The 18,607-nt window shown below is 39.8% G+C and overlaps 2 protein-coding genes across 2 annotated transcripts; both read left to right on the forward strand.

Moving 5' to 3' along the window:
- Positions 1-1,213: 1,213 nt before the first annotated feature.
- LOC147317466 (SUN domain-containing protein 3-like) lies at positions 1,214-3,601 on the forward strand. The gene is made up of 9 exons (XM_086314433.1): positions 1,214-1,506; positions 1,986-2,076; positions 2,198-2,259; positions 2,354-2,413; positions 2,522-2,602; positions 2,697-2,797; positions 2,905-3,072; positions 3,159-3,248; positions 3,464-3,601. The coding sequence occupies exons 2-9, from the start codon at positions 1,988-1,990 to the stop codon at positions 3,575-3,577; spliced, it is 765 nt and encodes a 254-aa protein (XP_086170559.1). The 5' UTR covers positions 1,214-1,506; positions 1,986-1,987; the 3' UTR covers positions 3,578-3,601.
- A 2,620-nt stretch (positions 3,602-6,221) lies between these two features.
- zcchc8 (zinc finger, CCHC domain containing 8) lies at positions 6,222-15,118 on the forward strand. The gene is made up of 14 exons (XM_086314437.1): positions 6,222-6,440; positions 6,574-6,616; positions 6,712-6,786; positions 6,924-7,023; positions 7,778-7,855; positions 7,950-8,053; positions 8,178-8,243; positions 8,354-8,414; positions 8,497-8,633; positions 10,809-10,951; positions 11,078-11,193; positions 12,386-12,472; positions 13,230-13,350; positions 13,722-15,118. The coding sequence occupies exons 1-14, from the start codon at positions 6,266-6,268 to the stop codon at positions 14,786-14,788; spliced, it is 2,373 nt and encodes a 790-aa protein (XP_086170563.1). The 5' UTR covers positions 6,222-6,265; the 3' UTR covers positions 14,789-15,118.
- Positions 15,119-18,607: the final 3,489 nt, after the last annotated feature.

Consider the following 18,607-nt stretch of genomic DNA (forward strand, 5'->3'; position numbering starts at 1 on the left):
GATAATTATTCACTGTTTTTGGAGTACAAAGTTAATTGGCATAAATCAGAGGTGATGCCAGTTTCCCAAACTTGTAGTCATAACCTAATATTGGGCTTTAACTTTAAGTGGGTGGACAAAGGAATGAAGTGTGTTGTAATTGAATTGAACCCAAATATTGAGGATATTATGGCTAACAGTGTGGGAAAATTAATAAGCAAAATCAATAAAAATTTGGATAAATTGAGTAAACTAGTTTGACATTGTGGGGAAAAGTAAACAGTAAAAATGGTTATATCAACAGTCATCAGCTATTATACAGGAATGTTGCCCATGTGTATCCCGCGACAGATGTTCCAAAGCTATAATAATATGATAAAAGATTTTCTTTGGAAGGGTTCGAACCCCTTATTAACATTAATCGACTTTCCCAACCAAAAAAAAGAAGAGGGAATAGACCTAGGCAATATAGAGTATTAAAGCATCTCTTTTAAAAATGGCTAGATTAGGCAAACATTGCGCAATGAAAACCGATATAGATTGGATTTTAATAGAACAAGAGCTTGCATCTCCATCCACACCAATTTATATTTTATCACAAAAAGTAAATAAAGAGGGTAAGATGCAAAATCCTATTTTGAAATTTCAAAAATGGTGTGGTTGGACGTGCATAAAAATATAAACTTGTGCCTTAAAAGTATGCCACCTTGTGGGATAATCTTAAAATAAAAATTGGTAAGCAGACTGTTTACTGGGCACAATGGCTAAGAAGAGGTATCAGAACTGTTGTGACTTATTTGAGGGAGATTTTTTCATGTCATATGAGAATATTACAAATAAGTTTTGTTTGGAGCGCTATTGTCATTTTTGGAAGTATTTACAAATAAGAAACTGTTTAAAAGGAAGAGTTACAATAACACACGAAAGTAACCCGATAGATAAGGAGGGATTTATGCAGCACAAAATTCTTAATATATATTATTATACTCCTTCAGCGCTGTATTGAATGGGTGTTGGTAGAGAGGACTTGTGTTGGAAATGTCGACAAGTAAAGGTACTGATACACGCCCTCTGGGAATGCCGGCTGTTTTTTCCAGTTTGGAACAGTGTATTGAATTATATGCAGGGATGGATACCTTGTAATTTGTCCAGATCACCTAAATCATGTCTACTGGGAGACAAAGGAGAGATGCCACAGTTAAATAAACACCAGTTTAGAGTGTTAAGCACTGCATTGGTAACGTGCATTTTTTTTAAGAGGGAAAAAGTTGCGGTGATGTGAAAAAATGACGAATTATAGCAACTCTGCTGACAGTGTTTACACGTGCTTCCATGGCAACTGCGTCAGACAGAATGTTTTTGGATTTGAAAAAAAATAAATTTATTAGTAAACCTTCGTGTTTGCAGCATTCAGCATACTCAGCATACTCAGATACCTGTGATTGCAGCGAGAGAGAGAAAAAACGACAAGCATACACTGATCCACTAAAGATCAGCCAGAGACAGGTGAACACCTGATCCCTAAAGGTATGAGCTTGGTGCACATTGCTTTAAAGACTTATTGCAGCAGAGATGCAAAGCTTTGTTTTACCTCCTAAGACCTGAACTCTTTCATGGCATGCCTTTTTAATTTCTCTTTGTTATTTGGGCTGTAAAAACAAAGAATTACTTTTTTTTGTTTGTTTCGACCTGATTTTTGTTTCTGAGAAAAATGAGATCCACATATGAGGACATTCACTTTAAATCTCAATGGCAGTATAATGTCCTCATAAGTGGATATCAGCCCCTTGTAGAGCAAAATTTTGCATTTTGGTCTAGACAACCCAAAATGTGTTGTGTGCACATATGTGGAGGCCAGGTCTTAGGATGTTAAATATATTGAATGATTCTAAGTAGAGAAAGTAAACAGCTTTTAATAATAAGTTTTGATTTTACATAGTGATGAATGCATCTTGTGTTTAAAGAGTGAATCACTGATCATTTTCTGTCTTTCTGCCATTTTACAGTGATGGCACGAAGAAGCCTCCGCCTGCAGGAGTCAGGCTATTATAGGGAAGACGGAGCTCCAAATATTTCATATAAAGAGACCTCATACAAGTATGTGTGTGGATGCTTTTGGGACTGCACGCTACATTCTGGATAAAACATCCTCAGGCGTGCCGACGGTGTAAATCTTCACCTGTAGAATAAGTCTTTAAACTTGTGTGTCATCTTTTAGGGTCTTCCGTCGGAGAAAACATAGGAGACGAGGTCCCTTTATGAACCCTCGCATACAGCAAAGTAAGGACCACTACTCAATTTTAACATCATTTAGAATGAGAGAAGAAGATTCTGTTATCAGACTGTAAACTCCCCTGTGGTTCTCTCTTTGCAGACAAAACAAGACTTTTAAAGCACATCATCACTTTCTTGATGCTGCCCCTTCTGACTTTTGGTGAGTGAGTCAGAACTTTCTGTCAGACAATCCTTCCTAACACACAAGTAAAACCTGGACCATTTGTCCCCACATCCACCCCTAACCTCTCTACTTCGTGTCTCTTAGGAATTGTGAGCTGCACAATTTCCATAAACAGCAAGAAAGAAGCAGAAACAGCAGACACTCAGCCAATTTTTGAATCTCAAGGTAAAGATCGCCATCTTCATCTGTCTCATCATCATTTATACATGAATGTACACAAAGAAAACAAATAATTTGTCTGTGATTTGTGTGAATTCAGGAGCCATGATCCAAAGCGGGGTTTCCTCATGGACAGAGAACTCTGTGCGCAAATGTATGCAGTGGGTGGACCCCTCCAGGGCCAGTAGAAGAGTAATCCAAGTAAGAATGACATAGTTTGCACAGCAGGATTCAAAGTGATATAACATGGAGAAAAAGTTTACATTTATGAACTCTGGGCAGCGTGATAATTAATTTTCTTTCCTCAGGAATATTTACCTGTGCCTCCAGGGAACTGCTGGCCCCTGGCAGGTCAGAGTGTAATCATCTCACTGTTCCACCCAGTCTCCATCACTGCCCTGACACTGGGACATCTCCGAAAACACCAGTCGCCCGATGGAACCAAAAAAAGCGCCCCAAGAGTGTTTTCTGCCTATGTGAGTGACATGATTTTGTTGATAGTCTAAAGATTTCACGTTTTTTTGTATTATAATTCTCACCAAAACCTCTCTTCTTCTTCAAGGGAATGTTGACCATAGGGGCAGAAGGGACCTTTTTGGGAACTTTCCTATATGACAGCCAAGGAAGAGAATTTCAGACCTTCAACCTACCAGTGAGTACAACACAAAAACATATTAGAGCTCTTTCAGTCATGCTGTTTTTAATGGGCTCAATTTGTAACCAAATAAGAAAAAACTGATGACAAAATTTACTGGGATGCACTGACAGCTGGTCTGGGAGGGGCTACTACCGCACAATGTTATATAGCATTTACTTTTCAACCTGGTTGGTTCTTTTCATTACCACCTCTCTCTCATTTGTCAACAGTATACAAACAACAGCATCTTCAGATATGTGAAGCTTAGGATTGAGTGGAACTCTGGAGATCAAGACTTCCCCTGCCTGTATAATTTTAGGGTCCATGGCAAACTCTTTACCTAATAAATGATTTGAATGACTGTGTTACCTGGGTAGTAAGTGAGTGACCAATTCTTGGGCTCTGGGGGCTCACAGCTGCCCAGGTACAGGCAGGGGTCTGAGGAGACCTGCAGGAGGAGTGGGGACCATCTTATTTTGAGTGATGGTGCAGGATCCAATATATTCCCCAACATATTTTTTCAGATTAGATCACCGAAATTTCCTTTGCTATGAACTTATAAGCAGTTAATTTAACTACTGAGTTAAATTTTGCTGTGTGTTCTCAATGCAATACCTTAGACTGAGCTGAAGTAGGAACATACAGATAGTTGGGCAGACCTCCAGGATCAGATCCATTCAGTAGACTGACTTTTACACAATGAGCCTATAATCCAGGTGTCTGTGGAGAATTTGCCAGACGTGGCTCTGTTGCTCATTGAGGGTTCTAGAAAAAAATCAAGATGTCGTCAAGGCAGACAATAACAAGAAAAATAAAATAAAATTCCTGAGGACATCATTAACAAGAGCTAGGAAAAAAGCTGGGACATTTGTGAGGACGAACAGCATCGCCAGGCACCTTAAATACCCAAGGTGGGTGTTGAAGGCTGTTTTCCATTTGTTGCCCTCACGAATCCTAACCAGATGGTAAGCATTTCCAGTTTGGAAAAGATGGACGTACCCTGCAGGAGTTCAAAGGTGGAAAAAAGGAAGAGGTAGTGGAACTTGTTTTTAACTGTAATCTGGTTAAGGGTGCAGTAGTCAATACGGGGATGGAGTGTTTTGTCTCTTTTCTCAATAAAGAAAAAAACAGCAGCTAAGAGTGAAAAAGATGGGCAAATGATACCTGCTCCTGTGTTAATCTCCCAAACATGAACAGAACAGTCTAAACAGATTTAATTCCCAGTAATTCATACAGTTCCTTTAATGTGTGAGACATGAATAATGTGCCCTGGTTAGTCATTGTCTCTTTCGGGATGCTGACTCATGAGATGATCTGAAACTGGGCCTGCACCACGCTCTTTGCCAAAATGGTGCACAGCGGCAGTGCTTCGGGATATCATGTTGCATAATCCACCAGATTACACATCCGCCACTAATACAAAGCGTTGAAATGGCTCGATGAGATCCATGCCAATCCACTCAAACAAGACCTGCAGTGGCACTATGGGATGTCGCCATTCACAAACCTAACCTCCACCCTCTCTGCCTCCAGAAAAGCCACAGGTCAAACCAGGGTTTGGTTGAACCAGGGTCTGCCGTGCTGCCAAGTGATCCTCAGCAAGCGTCACAGCCAGCTCGAGGTTCACTGGCCGATAACAGCAGACCCTCTCTGCTTTTCCTGTTGGGAGCCCCTCCATCAACTGCTGCAGTGTCAGCATGTTCAGCAGCTTAACTTCCCCCTCCATTGGGCTGGGTTGCAGCCACTTGGCTGCAGCATTGTGGAGCCTCCTGATGTAGGCTAATGGACGATCCCTCAGATGAGAAGGATACAAGACACTACATCCTTCAACCAAAGACACCCAGTGAGAGCTTTGAGCCCAGTCACACCATGACAGCAAGTGTGCGTCAAGACACAAAGACTTCAGGCAAGGTGATGTTCCCTCATTTCACCCCACATTCATATTTCCTAGATAGTCCTTCAGGCACCATCAGGAGGGACAGAGAACATCTCCTTCTACTATCTGATCCCACACAGAGACAGTCAGCTCAGTCACTCAACTCACTTATTCACAGATGTATTACTCATTCACAGATTAAGCAGGAACTCCTTGGCTGGACCTGTAAAAGAGTAATACATTTAATAGATAAACTGAGAAAAGATGCAAATGTTATTTTGTTTTGTTTTTCATCTTGATCACAGTGTTGTTGTCTAGGCAAAAAATAAAAAAATTGCAGTGAGTTTGCTCAGTCAAACTAGGTCTGCTAATCAGCATCTGCTTCAGTGCTGAATCCATAACACACAATACAACAACACAAGAACTGCTCTAAAATCAGTGCCAACATGTCCAACCAGGAAAGAGGTACATATGTGCCTACCTCTCTAAAACACAAACATCCGTAAAACACATGTAAATTCTGAGACACTGTCATGGCTTGGAGCTCTAGGTGATTTATAAATAAAAATACTGACATACATACTGACAAATACTGACATCTCAGCCAGTTCTATTGGGAGTCTTGTCAAAACTGACATCAGAAAGGTTTATATATAACAATGGGATAATCCTTTCCCAAAGGTCGAGCAACTGGTCTCCTCAGTTCAAAAAATGACTTGTCCATTTAAATCATAGGTGTCAAACTCTGGCCCGTGGGCCAAATTTGAAGCTATATATATATATATTAGCTACAGCTAATATATATATATATATTGTTTAGTATTAAGCTTTGCTTGTTCCATATTCAGTTTTTCAGCAAAACTTATTTGAGTCCATAAGAAAAGAAAAGAAAAACTTTTTAATTCAAATTTATTCCTGGAGTTTTTTTTATTTGTATTTATCTTCAGAGATATGTAGTAATCCAATTTATTTATATTTTTATTTAGGGTTACTTTACGCTGTGAATGCAAGTTAAAAACAAATAAAATTAGTGGTTTTACGTACATCAGTTACGTGACGGTTCAGTAGTTTTATTGTGAAAGTATCAGGAGCAATCACATTTTGCGCATGCGCACGATATGTCGTGTTTCCGCATACGGATCGGGTAGCGCCAGGTATGGCTGAAGTTGATTTTGGGGACAGTGAGCTCTTTCAGCAGCTCGATGAGCCTGCTCCCCCGGTCACGACGCACATTCGGTTCACAGATGATGATGAAGAGCAGGACGAGAGGAGCGAGCTCCGGAGCAGGCTGGAGGAGTGCGACGATTACATCCAGAGACTCACTGAGGAGAATATCCTTGTGGCAGTTTGTTAGCACTAGCTTAAATTTGCTAGCATAGGATGCAACCAAAACACAGCCAAGAAATGACTTCTAACAGTCCTTTTTCTGCAGAATTTGTCATTTTTCTTTAATTCCCAGACCACATAAAATATTACGAAGGAAAATGAGCCTCCTGACGCGACCAAGGTAACTAGTAGACACCCAATAATGATCATTTCAAATGAAACGAAACTGTTCGCCAACCGTGATCCTGCGATGTTTTCCCTCCTCCAACACTACAGCGGCGTCACTGTTGAAGATGTTAACACCGACGGGCCTCTTCTTCAGGTCCTTTATACAAACAACATCATATCAAAGTAAGTCAGAATTCTTTATATTTTAAGTAAGTTTTTATGTATGAACGTATTTGTTGGTGAAATTATTACATCTATGGTAATGTTTAGTTTAGATCCATTCACAACATATGAATGACAATTTTTAATCACCCTGCTAGGACGTGTCGCCAGGAAATTGAAGACTGCATCTGCAGTGTGATTTTGAGGCACCATAAACCAGACGTTGAAAAGAGGTCCTCCTTTAACATCAAACCTCAGGTGTGTACCTAGAATATACAGAGCCGTGAAGAAGTTTTTTTTGTGTCTATTTGTTAGAGGTGAAAATCACCAGACTCAACATGATAGAATATTACCACAATACCTCACTCAAAATATGACATTGTTCAGATTTTTTAACATTACAATAGCACATATTGTAATTTACCACTTTTTGACATAAAAGCTGTAAAAGGCTGATGGGGTAATATTGTAAAAAAAAACCAACAAAAAACATTTTGTTGCTGGTATGCTAACCCTGTCATTACAACCTACCATTAATGTTGCCATAAGACTAAGTTGGTATGCTGTCAGTCTGTCATTAAATGGGGTCAAGCTGGCAATAACATCCAGTCTGTTACTGATAATACGGCAAATACCTGTAATAAATCATTGAAAATTAAATACATGTGTCTGTCTACAAAGACAGAAAGGCACGATTAATTTTACATTTGCAAGGGGTGAGGGCGTTTTAGTTTTCTACACAGGTAAGTTTAGAAATTCTTTTTGACTTCATTATCAGAAACATAACTTTAACAATAGCATTTTGCATTTACTCAGGTTTTCATTGTCTTATAAAGTCGTTCATGATCTGAAACATGTAAATGTGACAGACAAATCTGCAAAAAAAACAAAAAAAAAACAAGTCACGAAGGGAGAAAATTCTTTTTCACAGCACTGTATATTACTATTGTAAATATTTTCAATATCACAATTAAGTTTCTGTTTAAAAATACATATTTCTCCCTCTATAAAGAATTCCGCTTTTACTTTGGACGAAGATCCACAGATGATGTCTTCCAGTAGTGTGAGAACAACAACAGAAGCCTTTAAAGTGAGCACATGCTGTTATTTCTCATTCAAACACACTGAAAACGAGATGTGTAGGCTCACAAGTAGTAACTTATTGTGTTATGTTTTTGTTTTAGGTTGTTGGGAGTGTCTTATATTTCACTACTTTCAGTGTTGATAAACTTGGACAGCCTCTGGTAAATGAAAACCCCCAGCTGACCGATGGATGGGATGTCCCAACGTATCTTTAACATGAATAAATTAAACATTTATTGCCTATGAAGTGCTGTAGTCAGATTTATTAAGGTTTAAAAATTCACAGCTGTGTAGACAAATGCATTATAGCTTCCTGAATTGCTGCAAAGTTATCAGCAAGTCTTCAACCAAGTCATTGGAACTGATGGCCAGGAAATAGAAATGAAAGACAAAAGGTAAGACTACAAAAATTCCATAGCTTTTCCTGTTTACAACTCTTCTTTGTTTGTGTGCTGGGTGGAATTTATAATGTATAATGATTCTGTCTCTGCTCTGTTCACTGTAGACCCAAGTCTATGTGTTTCAACTGTGGTTCAAGCAGTCACCAGCTGAGAGATTGTCCCAAGGTACCATTAATGATCTGTTAATCCAGGATGAACACAAGGACAGAACATAATTTAATATAGTAATGTATTTTTTTTCTCCTAGCCTAAAGACATGGCTGCAATTAATGAGAGAAGAAAGGAGTTCAATCAGAGCAACAACCAAGCCATGCAGAGTAACCAGAGATACCATGCTGATGAAGTGGAGGAGCGGTTTGCCAAATACAAGCCTGGAGTCATGAGGCAGGACTTTTTTTTTTTACTCTCCACACATCTTTATTTACTCACAATTTTAATTTAATTACATAATGTTGCAAAAGTGCATATTTTACAGGGTTATATATAGGGATGGGTATTGATAAGATTTTAACGATTCCGATTCCATTTTCGATTCTGTTTAACGATTCGATTCCTTATCGATTCTCTTATCGATTCTTTTTTTTAAAAAAGGAGAACACTAAAGTCGATTAGCTTAGAACTGTGTTTTATATCTTCTCTTTGAACAAGATAGAAATTTAGGAGTAACATGGCCTTACAAACCCAACAGTGAGATCTTAAGAGATCCACAGCCTACGGCTCTTCAATGGGGTGTCACAGGGTCCCCAGGAAAAAAAATGTATATGTAAAATAATAAAATAAATATTCTCCTGTAGCAATAACAAAGTTTAACATAAATTATTCTGTAGCAATTACACAAGAATATCCAGTAATGTCCCTGCCTACAATTAAACACATTCACTTACCAAAGTGAAATCGGGGGCATCTGCTGTGGCAAATGGGTGCAAGCCTTTGACCACAAACTTAGACACTGCTGGGTGACATTCGTCTATCCTGGCCTGAAAGGAGACGCTACAGGTAGACTGCAGCGAGAACTGCCAGCATCTGAGCCAGCCAGACTCTGTCTCTCTCATCATGGTTATCTAAATGCAACGCACAGTAATAGCAGGTTTTGTAATAAGGTAAATCGCGCTAACATAATATGCAATGCTAATTGATTAGTTACCTGCAGTATTAACGGGAGAGGACGTGGAAACGCTACCGCTGCTGCTGGGTTGAGCTTCGCTAGTCCGGAGCGGATCAAAAACACGACATTCGTTGAAAGCAATTGCGTGTTTTTTGAGCAAAATGCTTTTACATGTTCGTAGTGTTTCCTCCCTTTGATGAAATCTCTACTTTGCAAGTATTGCACGTTGCCCTGTTGTCATCCTTTCTCATAAAGTGTAACCAAACTTTTGAGCGTTTGTGCCGCTCAGGCGCCGTGTTTCCTACTGGGTAAAAGACGCTACTCAACGTGATGACGTCATTCGGGTCGACTGGAATCGATAAGGGAATCGTTTTTAAAAGTGGCAAACGATTCCAAGGAATTGAAACAGTGGGAACCGGTTCTCAACAAGAACCGGTTTTCGATACCCATCCCTAGTTATATATACGTACCTCATTTCATAAAATGAAAAAAAAGTGTTATCTGGGGACTCAATTTAAAATAAATAAAGGCTCAAAATTTGGGAATCATTAATGGGAAAAAAAATCATAAAAATGAAAAATGGTGAAGGCACAGTCTCCCTGCAAACTGACAACTGTGGGAGAGAGAAACAAAATAAGATATAAGAGGGGAAAGAATGACCCCTGTTACATTTTATTATGATTATGAATTCCCTTGGAAATGACCACTAAGTGATCTTTTTTCATCATATGGGTGAAAATTGCCCAACGTTATTGTCCTAAGGTTTATGTTTGCAACAGTACCTTTTTCAGTACTCATGTTGAAATAAGTCTGTACTTCTCAATTGAATTTTAAAAATGTATTGTATTTACAACATTTTACAACCACAGCAGCTTCCAGGTTCTTTGTCTGACAGTGTAATATTTGTTCTGTTTACATCTGTTTTTCTACCAAATTAATTACATGAAGAAGAAGCTGTCAGTGTCTCACTCAGAGTTTCTAAATCATAATCCTTGGCTTCAGCTTCTTTCATGCTGGTGGTAGACTTGCTGCAGTTAGCTGCATGTCCTTTAATACATTTGGGTTTCTGAAAGCGTAACCACACCCAAGACTGCTTTTGGCTCGCTGCTACTGCCGCCCTGTGAGCCTGTTGTTCTTGAGAGGTTGCAGTTTCAGCAACATTGGCAGTAAATGGACTTTTTCTTTTAAAGCGCTTTTCTACACTCTCTGAGCACTGAAAGCGCAACTTGCTTTATTCACCCATTCACACAAGTACTTTTTTCTAAGCTTTTCCTCGGTAAGTGCTTTCTATCTCACATTCGTACTCCAAAGGCTTCATCCGTTAGTTAGTTTATACCAAAGATATTTGGCATGTAGATCACATGGTTTTGGTCTCTATGTCACCTTAGACAAGTGTAATTTTTAGTCTTTTAATTTTTCATTTGATTTATTTACTGTGTTGTGCTGTTAAACAGTGAGGAGCTGCTGACAGCTCTGGGCATTGATGAGAACACCCTACCTCCTCTGATCTATCGCATGAGGCAGCTAGGTTACCCACCAGGTTGGCTCAAAGAGGCAGAGATGGAAAACTCTGGCTTATCACTGTATGACGGAAATGGTAAGTTTGAAAAAGAACTAAACAGCTTCACAATTTGTTTTCTTTGTTGAACAGAGTAAGTAGAAAAATAAAAGCTTCTGCAGTCTGCACAGATTATAGAGGATGTTGTTTTTTTCTCTCTTACAGCATCAAGTGATGGCACTGTAACTGACAACACTAATTCACAAAACCTCTCTTATGATGTTTCCAAACTGGTGGATTTCCCAGGTTTCAATGTAGCCGCACCACACAAAATGAAAGATGTAAGTGTTGCAGTCTGCCTTTTCAAATGTTTGACCTCCAGTACCGCCTGGTATCCAGTAAAAAGTAAATATGTGATGTACTGTTTCAAAACCATCAACATTAAATGTTGATTTGATGTCATAAAAATAAGAAAGGGGCAATGAAAGACTAGAAATATCTTGTTGAATAATTTCAACACAACACATTTTTAGGTAAATTGCAACAGATCAGTACTTGTGAAGCTAAATTTACATTCTCTAGTCTGGTTAAATCAAACTCTGCTTTGTTTCCCCCTTTGTTGCGATTTGTTTGTGTAGCCAGACATGCTTTGCATTCTGGCACACAGCAGAGTACACAAACATTTTTGATTTGATTGGGGTTTTCACTGTGTGAATATAAACCAAAACATGGGAAAAATAATAATAAATGTAAGGTTCTTTCTCAGTGTGAAATTGGAAGGAATTTGAGGTGTTTGTCATCTAAAAAAGATGATTTCAAAAAATAATTTGGTGAATCTAGAAAAAAATCGCTGCACATAGATATATGACTGAGATCCTCAGGCCAACAGACGGTTCTGCAATATCCACAGCTTTATAGTGGAGATCACTGACTGACTGAAAATGTAAACAGGACACAGAAATGACACGACTGCCACCTGTCATGTCATCTGACAACTAAAAAGGTTAAATTCTGATGAGGAGAGGGACCATCTGAGTAGTTATCAGAAAAAAAACAGCGTCCATGTTTGTATGGGTGTCAGCCCTGTGAATGCTGAAACACACACACAGGGTCAGGAGTAACATTTTTCAGCCATCTAGACAGTTGTGGAGTAAATAAAAGTCCAGGTACTAAAATTGCGTTAAAACACAACTAAAAAGACCCTGAGCTGAAAGAATGGGAAAATATTTTATTTCCTCATGAATTTGTACAGTGTTTTTGTTTGTTTGTTTGTTTGTTTTTTAATTTTTAAAAAGAGCTAATTTATATTGTGGTGTATATGAGCTTCTTATGACTTTTTGACAAATGTTGCTGGCATCAACAATGATTACATATTTTTAGTTTCCAAACTTGCTATGTTGTCTTTGTGTTATTTTCAATTAAATGTGGAGTTTAAATGGTTTACAACCCATTAAAGTATGCTGGGACCTTTTTTTTGCTGTCTTTTTTATTAAGTTAAATAACACTTTTTCTTTATTTCTGTTGTATCTTCAGGAGTTCCTGCATTATGGTTCAATTCCAATGCAGAGCAGCCACATGAAGCAAAACTATGCAGCCTACCTGTCCAGCTTCTTTCCCACGGTCTGTATCCCAGCTCCCTACTGACTTCTTGCAACGGCAGCTTCTCAACTTCAACCAAATTTTTATCGGCCACCACCTTGAGCAAAATTTAGCAGATTAGTGCTCATTCTTAGAAATAAGATATAGATTAGATATTTAAGCCATTACTGTTCTCATCGAGGACAAAATCTACTGTCTTGAGGTTACTTTGCTCTGTGCAACAGTTTATGGTGTTCACATGACCCATCCTTTAAAATCTCCTTTACGCATTTTACAGCATGAATCAACACTGATCCAACTGCACAGACCTCCATTTAATCCACAGGATTTCAATATTTCTACTTAAATATGTTGCTAATGTAACCCGTTCATGCGTTACGCCTGTTGTTCTGCGTTGTGTTCTGGCGTGAAAGTAAGAGGCAGGAGACAGTACTGAGTCTTTGGCTCTTTACTGCACATCTGCAACACAGAAATATGCGTTCGATCTGTGTGTGTCATGCGACTGCCAGTACACCTCTCCTCCGGCCATGCTGAAAGGAGCTGTGACCGGGGCACACATGCACGCGCCTACGTCACCACGCAGCGCACACATGCACATGAACGCACACAGACTCGGATCACACAGGTAGGAGAGTGAGATGCAAAAATGACATATTTAATCCAAAAAAAGAAAGTGTTTTGGGTGAAATTCACAAGTATTTAACACATATGTTACACTAAGAAAGGAAAAACAAAAGTCGTGCTTTTTGGTCTTATTGCATGTTGCTCTTGCCAACAGCCTGGTGCCGCCTCCAGCAAGAGAAGACATGAATTTGACTCATCTCCACAGCTGAGGAAGAGGAGTAAATTTAGCCCGGACCGGACCCCAGACAGGAGCTCGGACATGGATATTGAATCAGGTAACCGTACATCTGGGTGTCACAGCCTGCATTCATGTTCTCCTTGAATGGTTAGATTTCCAGAGTTGGGATCCCATCCATCCAACTTCACTTTGTGTTTTTAAGTTGGAATGTAAAAACTATGGATCTTCTAAAGATGAGTAGTTCTCATTTTACTGTTGTTGAACCAACATGTTGACCTGGCTGCTGCCAGTATATCAATGCTCTATGTAAATTGTTACCAGGATTATTGCTAATTAATAACTTTTTTAACAAGAGTAGATCACGCTGAGTTCACAGAAACAATGTTTTGGTTTGGTATTTGTAGCTCAGTTGCACAAAAATACACAGTCAGCACTCTGTGGATGATTTTATTTTATTTCTTCTCATAGATCCAGGAACACCTCATCAAATTCACAGCTCTGATGATTTCCAGTTCCAGCCACCACTGCCTCCTGGCTCTCCTTGCTTTAGTTCTCCTCCGCCTTTACCACAGGGCACTCCTCCTGCTACACCCACCCCCCCACCTCTCCCTAAAGGTACACCTCCACTTACTCCCACCAACGGCTCTCCAGCTGTGCGAGGGCGTGACTGGGTGGTGGTTGATGAGACTGGGGAGGGAACAGAGGATGACCTGACACTGGAGGAACTGGAGGAGCAGCAGAGACTGATCTGGGCAGCTCTAGAAAATGCTGACATGGCCTCTAACAGTGACTGTGAGACACCTGCCGCACAAACTCCTGTACCAAGTTCACCAAGTGTATCCACATCTGCACACGCGGACACAGAAACTGAAGACACGGATGAAGGAATGGACTCAATAAAACCTGAAGAACCTTCCCTAAGCAAAGAAAATCAACCGGAAGTTCAAGAGGGTTTGTCATTAAGCCCGGGACCAGTCAAAGTTAAGGACGATAGCCCTCAGAGTCCCGAACCAGCCGAAATCCAGGAAAGCACCCCTCAGAGTCCCGAGCCAGTTAAAACTCAGGACAGCACCCCTCAGAGTCCCGAGCCAGTGAAAACCCAAGACAGCATCCCTCAGAGTCCCGAGCCAGTTAAAACTCAGGACAGCACCCCTCAGAGTCCCGAGCCAGTTAAAACTCAGGACAGCACCCCTCAGAGTCCCGAGCCAGTTAAAACTCAGGACAGCACCCCTCAGAGTCCCATTTCACTGTTAGTCGAGGACGGCACATTTCAGAGTCCTGAGCCAGTGAAAGCCGAAGTAGACAACCCACAGAGCCCCGAGTCAGATTTGCCTCATCCGGTGAGTGGAGACTGTACGACTCCAGGGCATCTCGACAAGATAACTGCTGTTCCGCATCGTAGCAAGTTTGCAGCTGGCATCGTTCCATTTGAAGATACACCAGAGTTCACTGAAGTTGCTGAAGCCACAGGAACATACCTTAGGATCAGAGACTTGCTTAAAAGTTCCCCACGAAGTCTGGCGAAGAAGAAGTGACAGTTTATTGCCTTGATTCAAAACACAGTATATTTTAATGGAAAGTCTTCATTTCATCTCCATTCAGCATGGTTTTTTCTATTCTGTGTAAATGCAGTCGATATGTAAAATTCAGTTAGGGAAAGCCTTTTAAAGATGCTTCAACAACTGATTTTGACCAACTAGTCTGAGATTCTTTTTCAGCACAAGTGAACTGTTTACTTCACTGTAAAATGTGTACAATGGTAATCTCTTGACCTGCATTATTTTTCATCTTGTGGTGTTTTTGTGTTATTTGTTCCACTCGAATTTCTCTAAAGTAATGGAGTAAACAATATTGTTTCTGCTCAAGTTGCTATGTCTGATTGCAGATTTCACCCCCATGGCCAAATGAAATATGCAAATTAGCCCTTTTATTGACCAAGATTTATGGACATACTTTGTCATTTTTGCTGTAAAATTGAAGAAAAAAAGTTATTCTCATGTTTCAGGAATCATTTTAATGTGCTCTTAAGCCCCAAATGTTGGAGGAATACGGTAACGTGACGCACACATGGTAACGAATAGGAGCTGATTTTCTTTTTCTGTCCATATTCAGAAAGCAGTACCTTATAAATGCCATATGCTACCATGTTACACCAAATATCCCCGTAAAGCTTGCCTTCTCTTCTCTCCCAAACTATTTGAATTTGGTCTCTAGCAAAAACGGTAATGCAGTTTCAGGAATTTAAATAGTTCTTGTAATATATGCCTGCCGGCAGCCCCATGATAGACAATGATTATATTCTTCAATGTCTGTGAAGGTTCTCAGTCGTCCTGGTCTTCAGTTCTGAAGAAGCCTTTTGGATGAGAAGTGAAATGTCTTCAAGCAGCTTAAAGAAGTCGTGATGCTCTTCTTTCAAAGCTCCTTAGACTATATTCTTCAATATTAGCTATTTTAGCAGCGCTCAGTGAAGATTCCTGTGGCACTCTGAATAGCTGATCTAATCATGTCTTTGAACCACCTTGAAAGTGAAATTTCAGCAAGTTGAAATTCAGTTAAAGTAAAATTTACTTTACCGCAAAATATGTGGCGATGCATCAGGAGTATAACAGACTGTAAACACAGTAACCAACAGGTTAGCTGTGATCCAACTCTCCCTGACACCTTGAACAGTTTCTTTGCACTCTTTGACTCATCCAGCAGCAGAGAGACTGTATCTCCCTCAGCTGGAGGAGCAGAATTATCCTCTCATCCACAGTGGTGCTTAGATAACAACCTTATCCTGAACACCAGCAAGATTAAGGAGTTCATTATGGACTGCAGGATATCCAGGAAGACAGAACAAACGCCTCTCCTTGTATACGGGGAGGGAGTAGAGCGTGTGGACAACGTCAAGTTCCTGGGTCTTCACTTAACGTGACCTGATCTGGTAGCTGAACACATCACACCTGGTGATTAAAGTCCAACTAAGGGTCTTCTTCCTCTTGAAGCTAAAATGGACCGGACTCTCTTCTTGCTGCTTGTGAACATCTACAGAGCCACAATAGAAGGCATCTGCTGTCTTAGCATGACAGTGTGGTACAACAGCTGCCCAGCACAAGATGGAATAACTTGACCCGGGTGAAAACACTCCGCGTCCACACTAGCGTTTTCAGAGTTGTGCGTCCACATTGAAATGGCCCAAAACGCTTACGTTCCAGTCCTGCGCATACGCAAAAGCGAGTGAGAATTAAAGAATTTGAAGAAAAGCTATCTGGAGCATGTACAAACTGATATCGATCTTTTTTAGGGCTGTGGAAATTGAGAGCAATCAAAACAACTGCTGTATAATGCACTCCGCTGTCTTTGTTTAATTGGTCACATGACTACAATGCAGCATCGTTTTAGAAAGTCTGTGTTTTCGAGTGTCCACACTGCGACAGGACAGCTCAGTTTTGAAATGTATGCGTTTTCGAGAGCGTTTCCAAAACGCTGCGTTTTTCCTTGGGGAAAACGCCGTCTTAGTGTGGACCGAAGGCCAAAACGGAGAGAAGACGATGCGCTTTCAAACGAAAACGCATTAGTGTGAACGTAGCCTTAATTGTTTTATAGTGTTGGTTGTGTGTGTATGTATGTAAATGAATGCATAAGGTGTGAGTTAAGTCCCTCTTCTAATGAAATTTAATTAGGTGTGAACACATAATTACAAGCAATGAAAGTGTTGCACATAACTACATTTACACAGATTCAACAAGGAGCTAGAAACATTCCTCAGAAATTTTGACTCATGTTGACATCATAGCGTCACACAGTTACTGCAGATTTGTTGCACATCCGTGATGTGAATCTGCTGTTCCATCACATTCCAAAGGTGCTGTATTCGATTGAGATCTGGTGACAGTGAAGGTCATTTGAGTATAGTAAACTCAGTTTTATGTTCAAGAAAACAGTTTAAGATGATCTGAGCTTTTTCACACAGTCTGTCAACCTGCTGGAGGCAGCCATCAGAAAATGGGGACAATTTAATTACAGAGGGTTGGATATTGTCAGCAACAATACTCAGGTAGTCTTTGGATTTTAAATTAGTATTAATATCTACGACACCACAAGCAGTCTGAATCACTGATACAAGGTAAGATGACTTATAGTAGCCTCGTTGTTTTGTTGCTCACAGGAATGGCATCCAGTGTGGTCTTCTGCCACTGTTCTTCTGCTTCTACTTTCACAAACACTACTGGTCAAAAGTTTTAGAACACCCCAATTTTTCAATTTTTTAAATTGAAAAATATGCAGTTCAATGTCTCATTGCACTCTGAAATGAAAGCAGAGTACAAATAAGCAATTGGAGTTAAAAAGAAATAATCATGGAATCAATTTGTACACAATAATGTATTCTAAAATTATGAGTCGTCAAAGTAGCCAGATTTGGCAAATATAACAGCTGAACACACCCGAGGCTTTCTTTTTACAATAGAAATCAAATATTCTTCAGAAAGTTCTTCCAATATCTGTTGTAGAGGTTCCCATGAATGTGTGTGGCACCAGCTAAATGGGGTTTAAGTCTGGAGACTGCACAAGATAAAAGTCCATTCGGGAAAGAAGGATTATGACTTGGAAAACGTATTTTAAATTCACTGAGACTTATGCAGTCAGGAAAATGTTTAAACTACAATTCTAAATAGTCACAAATCAAAAGTTAAATCATATTAAAACATGACTGACACTGCAATATTAACACAACTCAAAAACATAAGAACCCTGGGTCACCAGACCCAGTATCATGACAGTTTGTCTACTAGGAAGCTGAAGGGTAGCTCTGTATTTTTGAAGAATTACAAACAAGACTTAGTTGATGCTTAAAGCTGGTTTATTTAATTAATTTGTATCCAATTTATCAGTGTTAACATTGTGTTTGAGGTCTGATTGAAGGATTGATGTGATGGTAAGGTGTCCGCTGCTCCACTTTGAATATTGGTATGAACTTGAAACAGTGATTACTTAATGGATTTTCACCAAAATTGTGCCCACGTTCAAGACCATATTTGCTGGTTGTTGTTATTGTTTTTAAGGATTTTTCTTTTAAATTTTCACAAGAATTGCTAGTTCCCCTAGAGCAAGAGTCTCTATAACTCCAGTCCTCGAGAGCTACTCTAACATACAGACTCCTGCCCTACAGTATTTGGCCACTCCAACAATCAGAGGACTCCCTGTGAGCAAGCATTTAGCGACAGTGGGGAGAAAAAACTCCCTTCAATAGGAAGAAATCTCCGGCAGAACCAGGCTCAGGAAGGGACAGCCATCTGCCGCGACTGGTTGGGGTGGGGGGAGTGAAAAAAAAAAAGCCAAAGTGATAAATATTGGAGCAACTTAATTATTTT

Source organism: Aulonocara sp. 'chitande type north' Nkhata Bay, linkage group LG12 (genome assembly GCF_057382095.1).
Source record: "Aulonocara sp. 'chitande type north' Nkhata Bay isolate Kocher_YH1m ecotype deep benthic linkage group LG12, A_spYH_male_GT1.1, whole genome shotgun sequence".
Taxonomy (NCBI): Eukaryota; Metazoa; Chordata; class Actinopteri; order Cichliformes; family Cichlidae; genus Aulonocara; species Aulonocara sp. 'chitande type north' Nkhata Bay.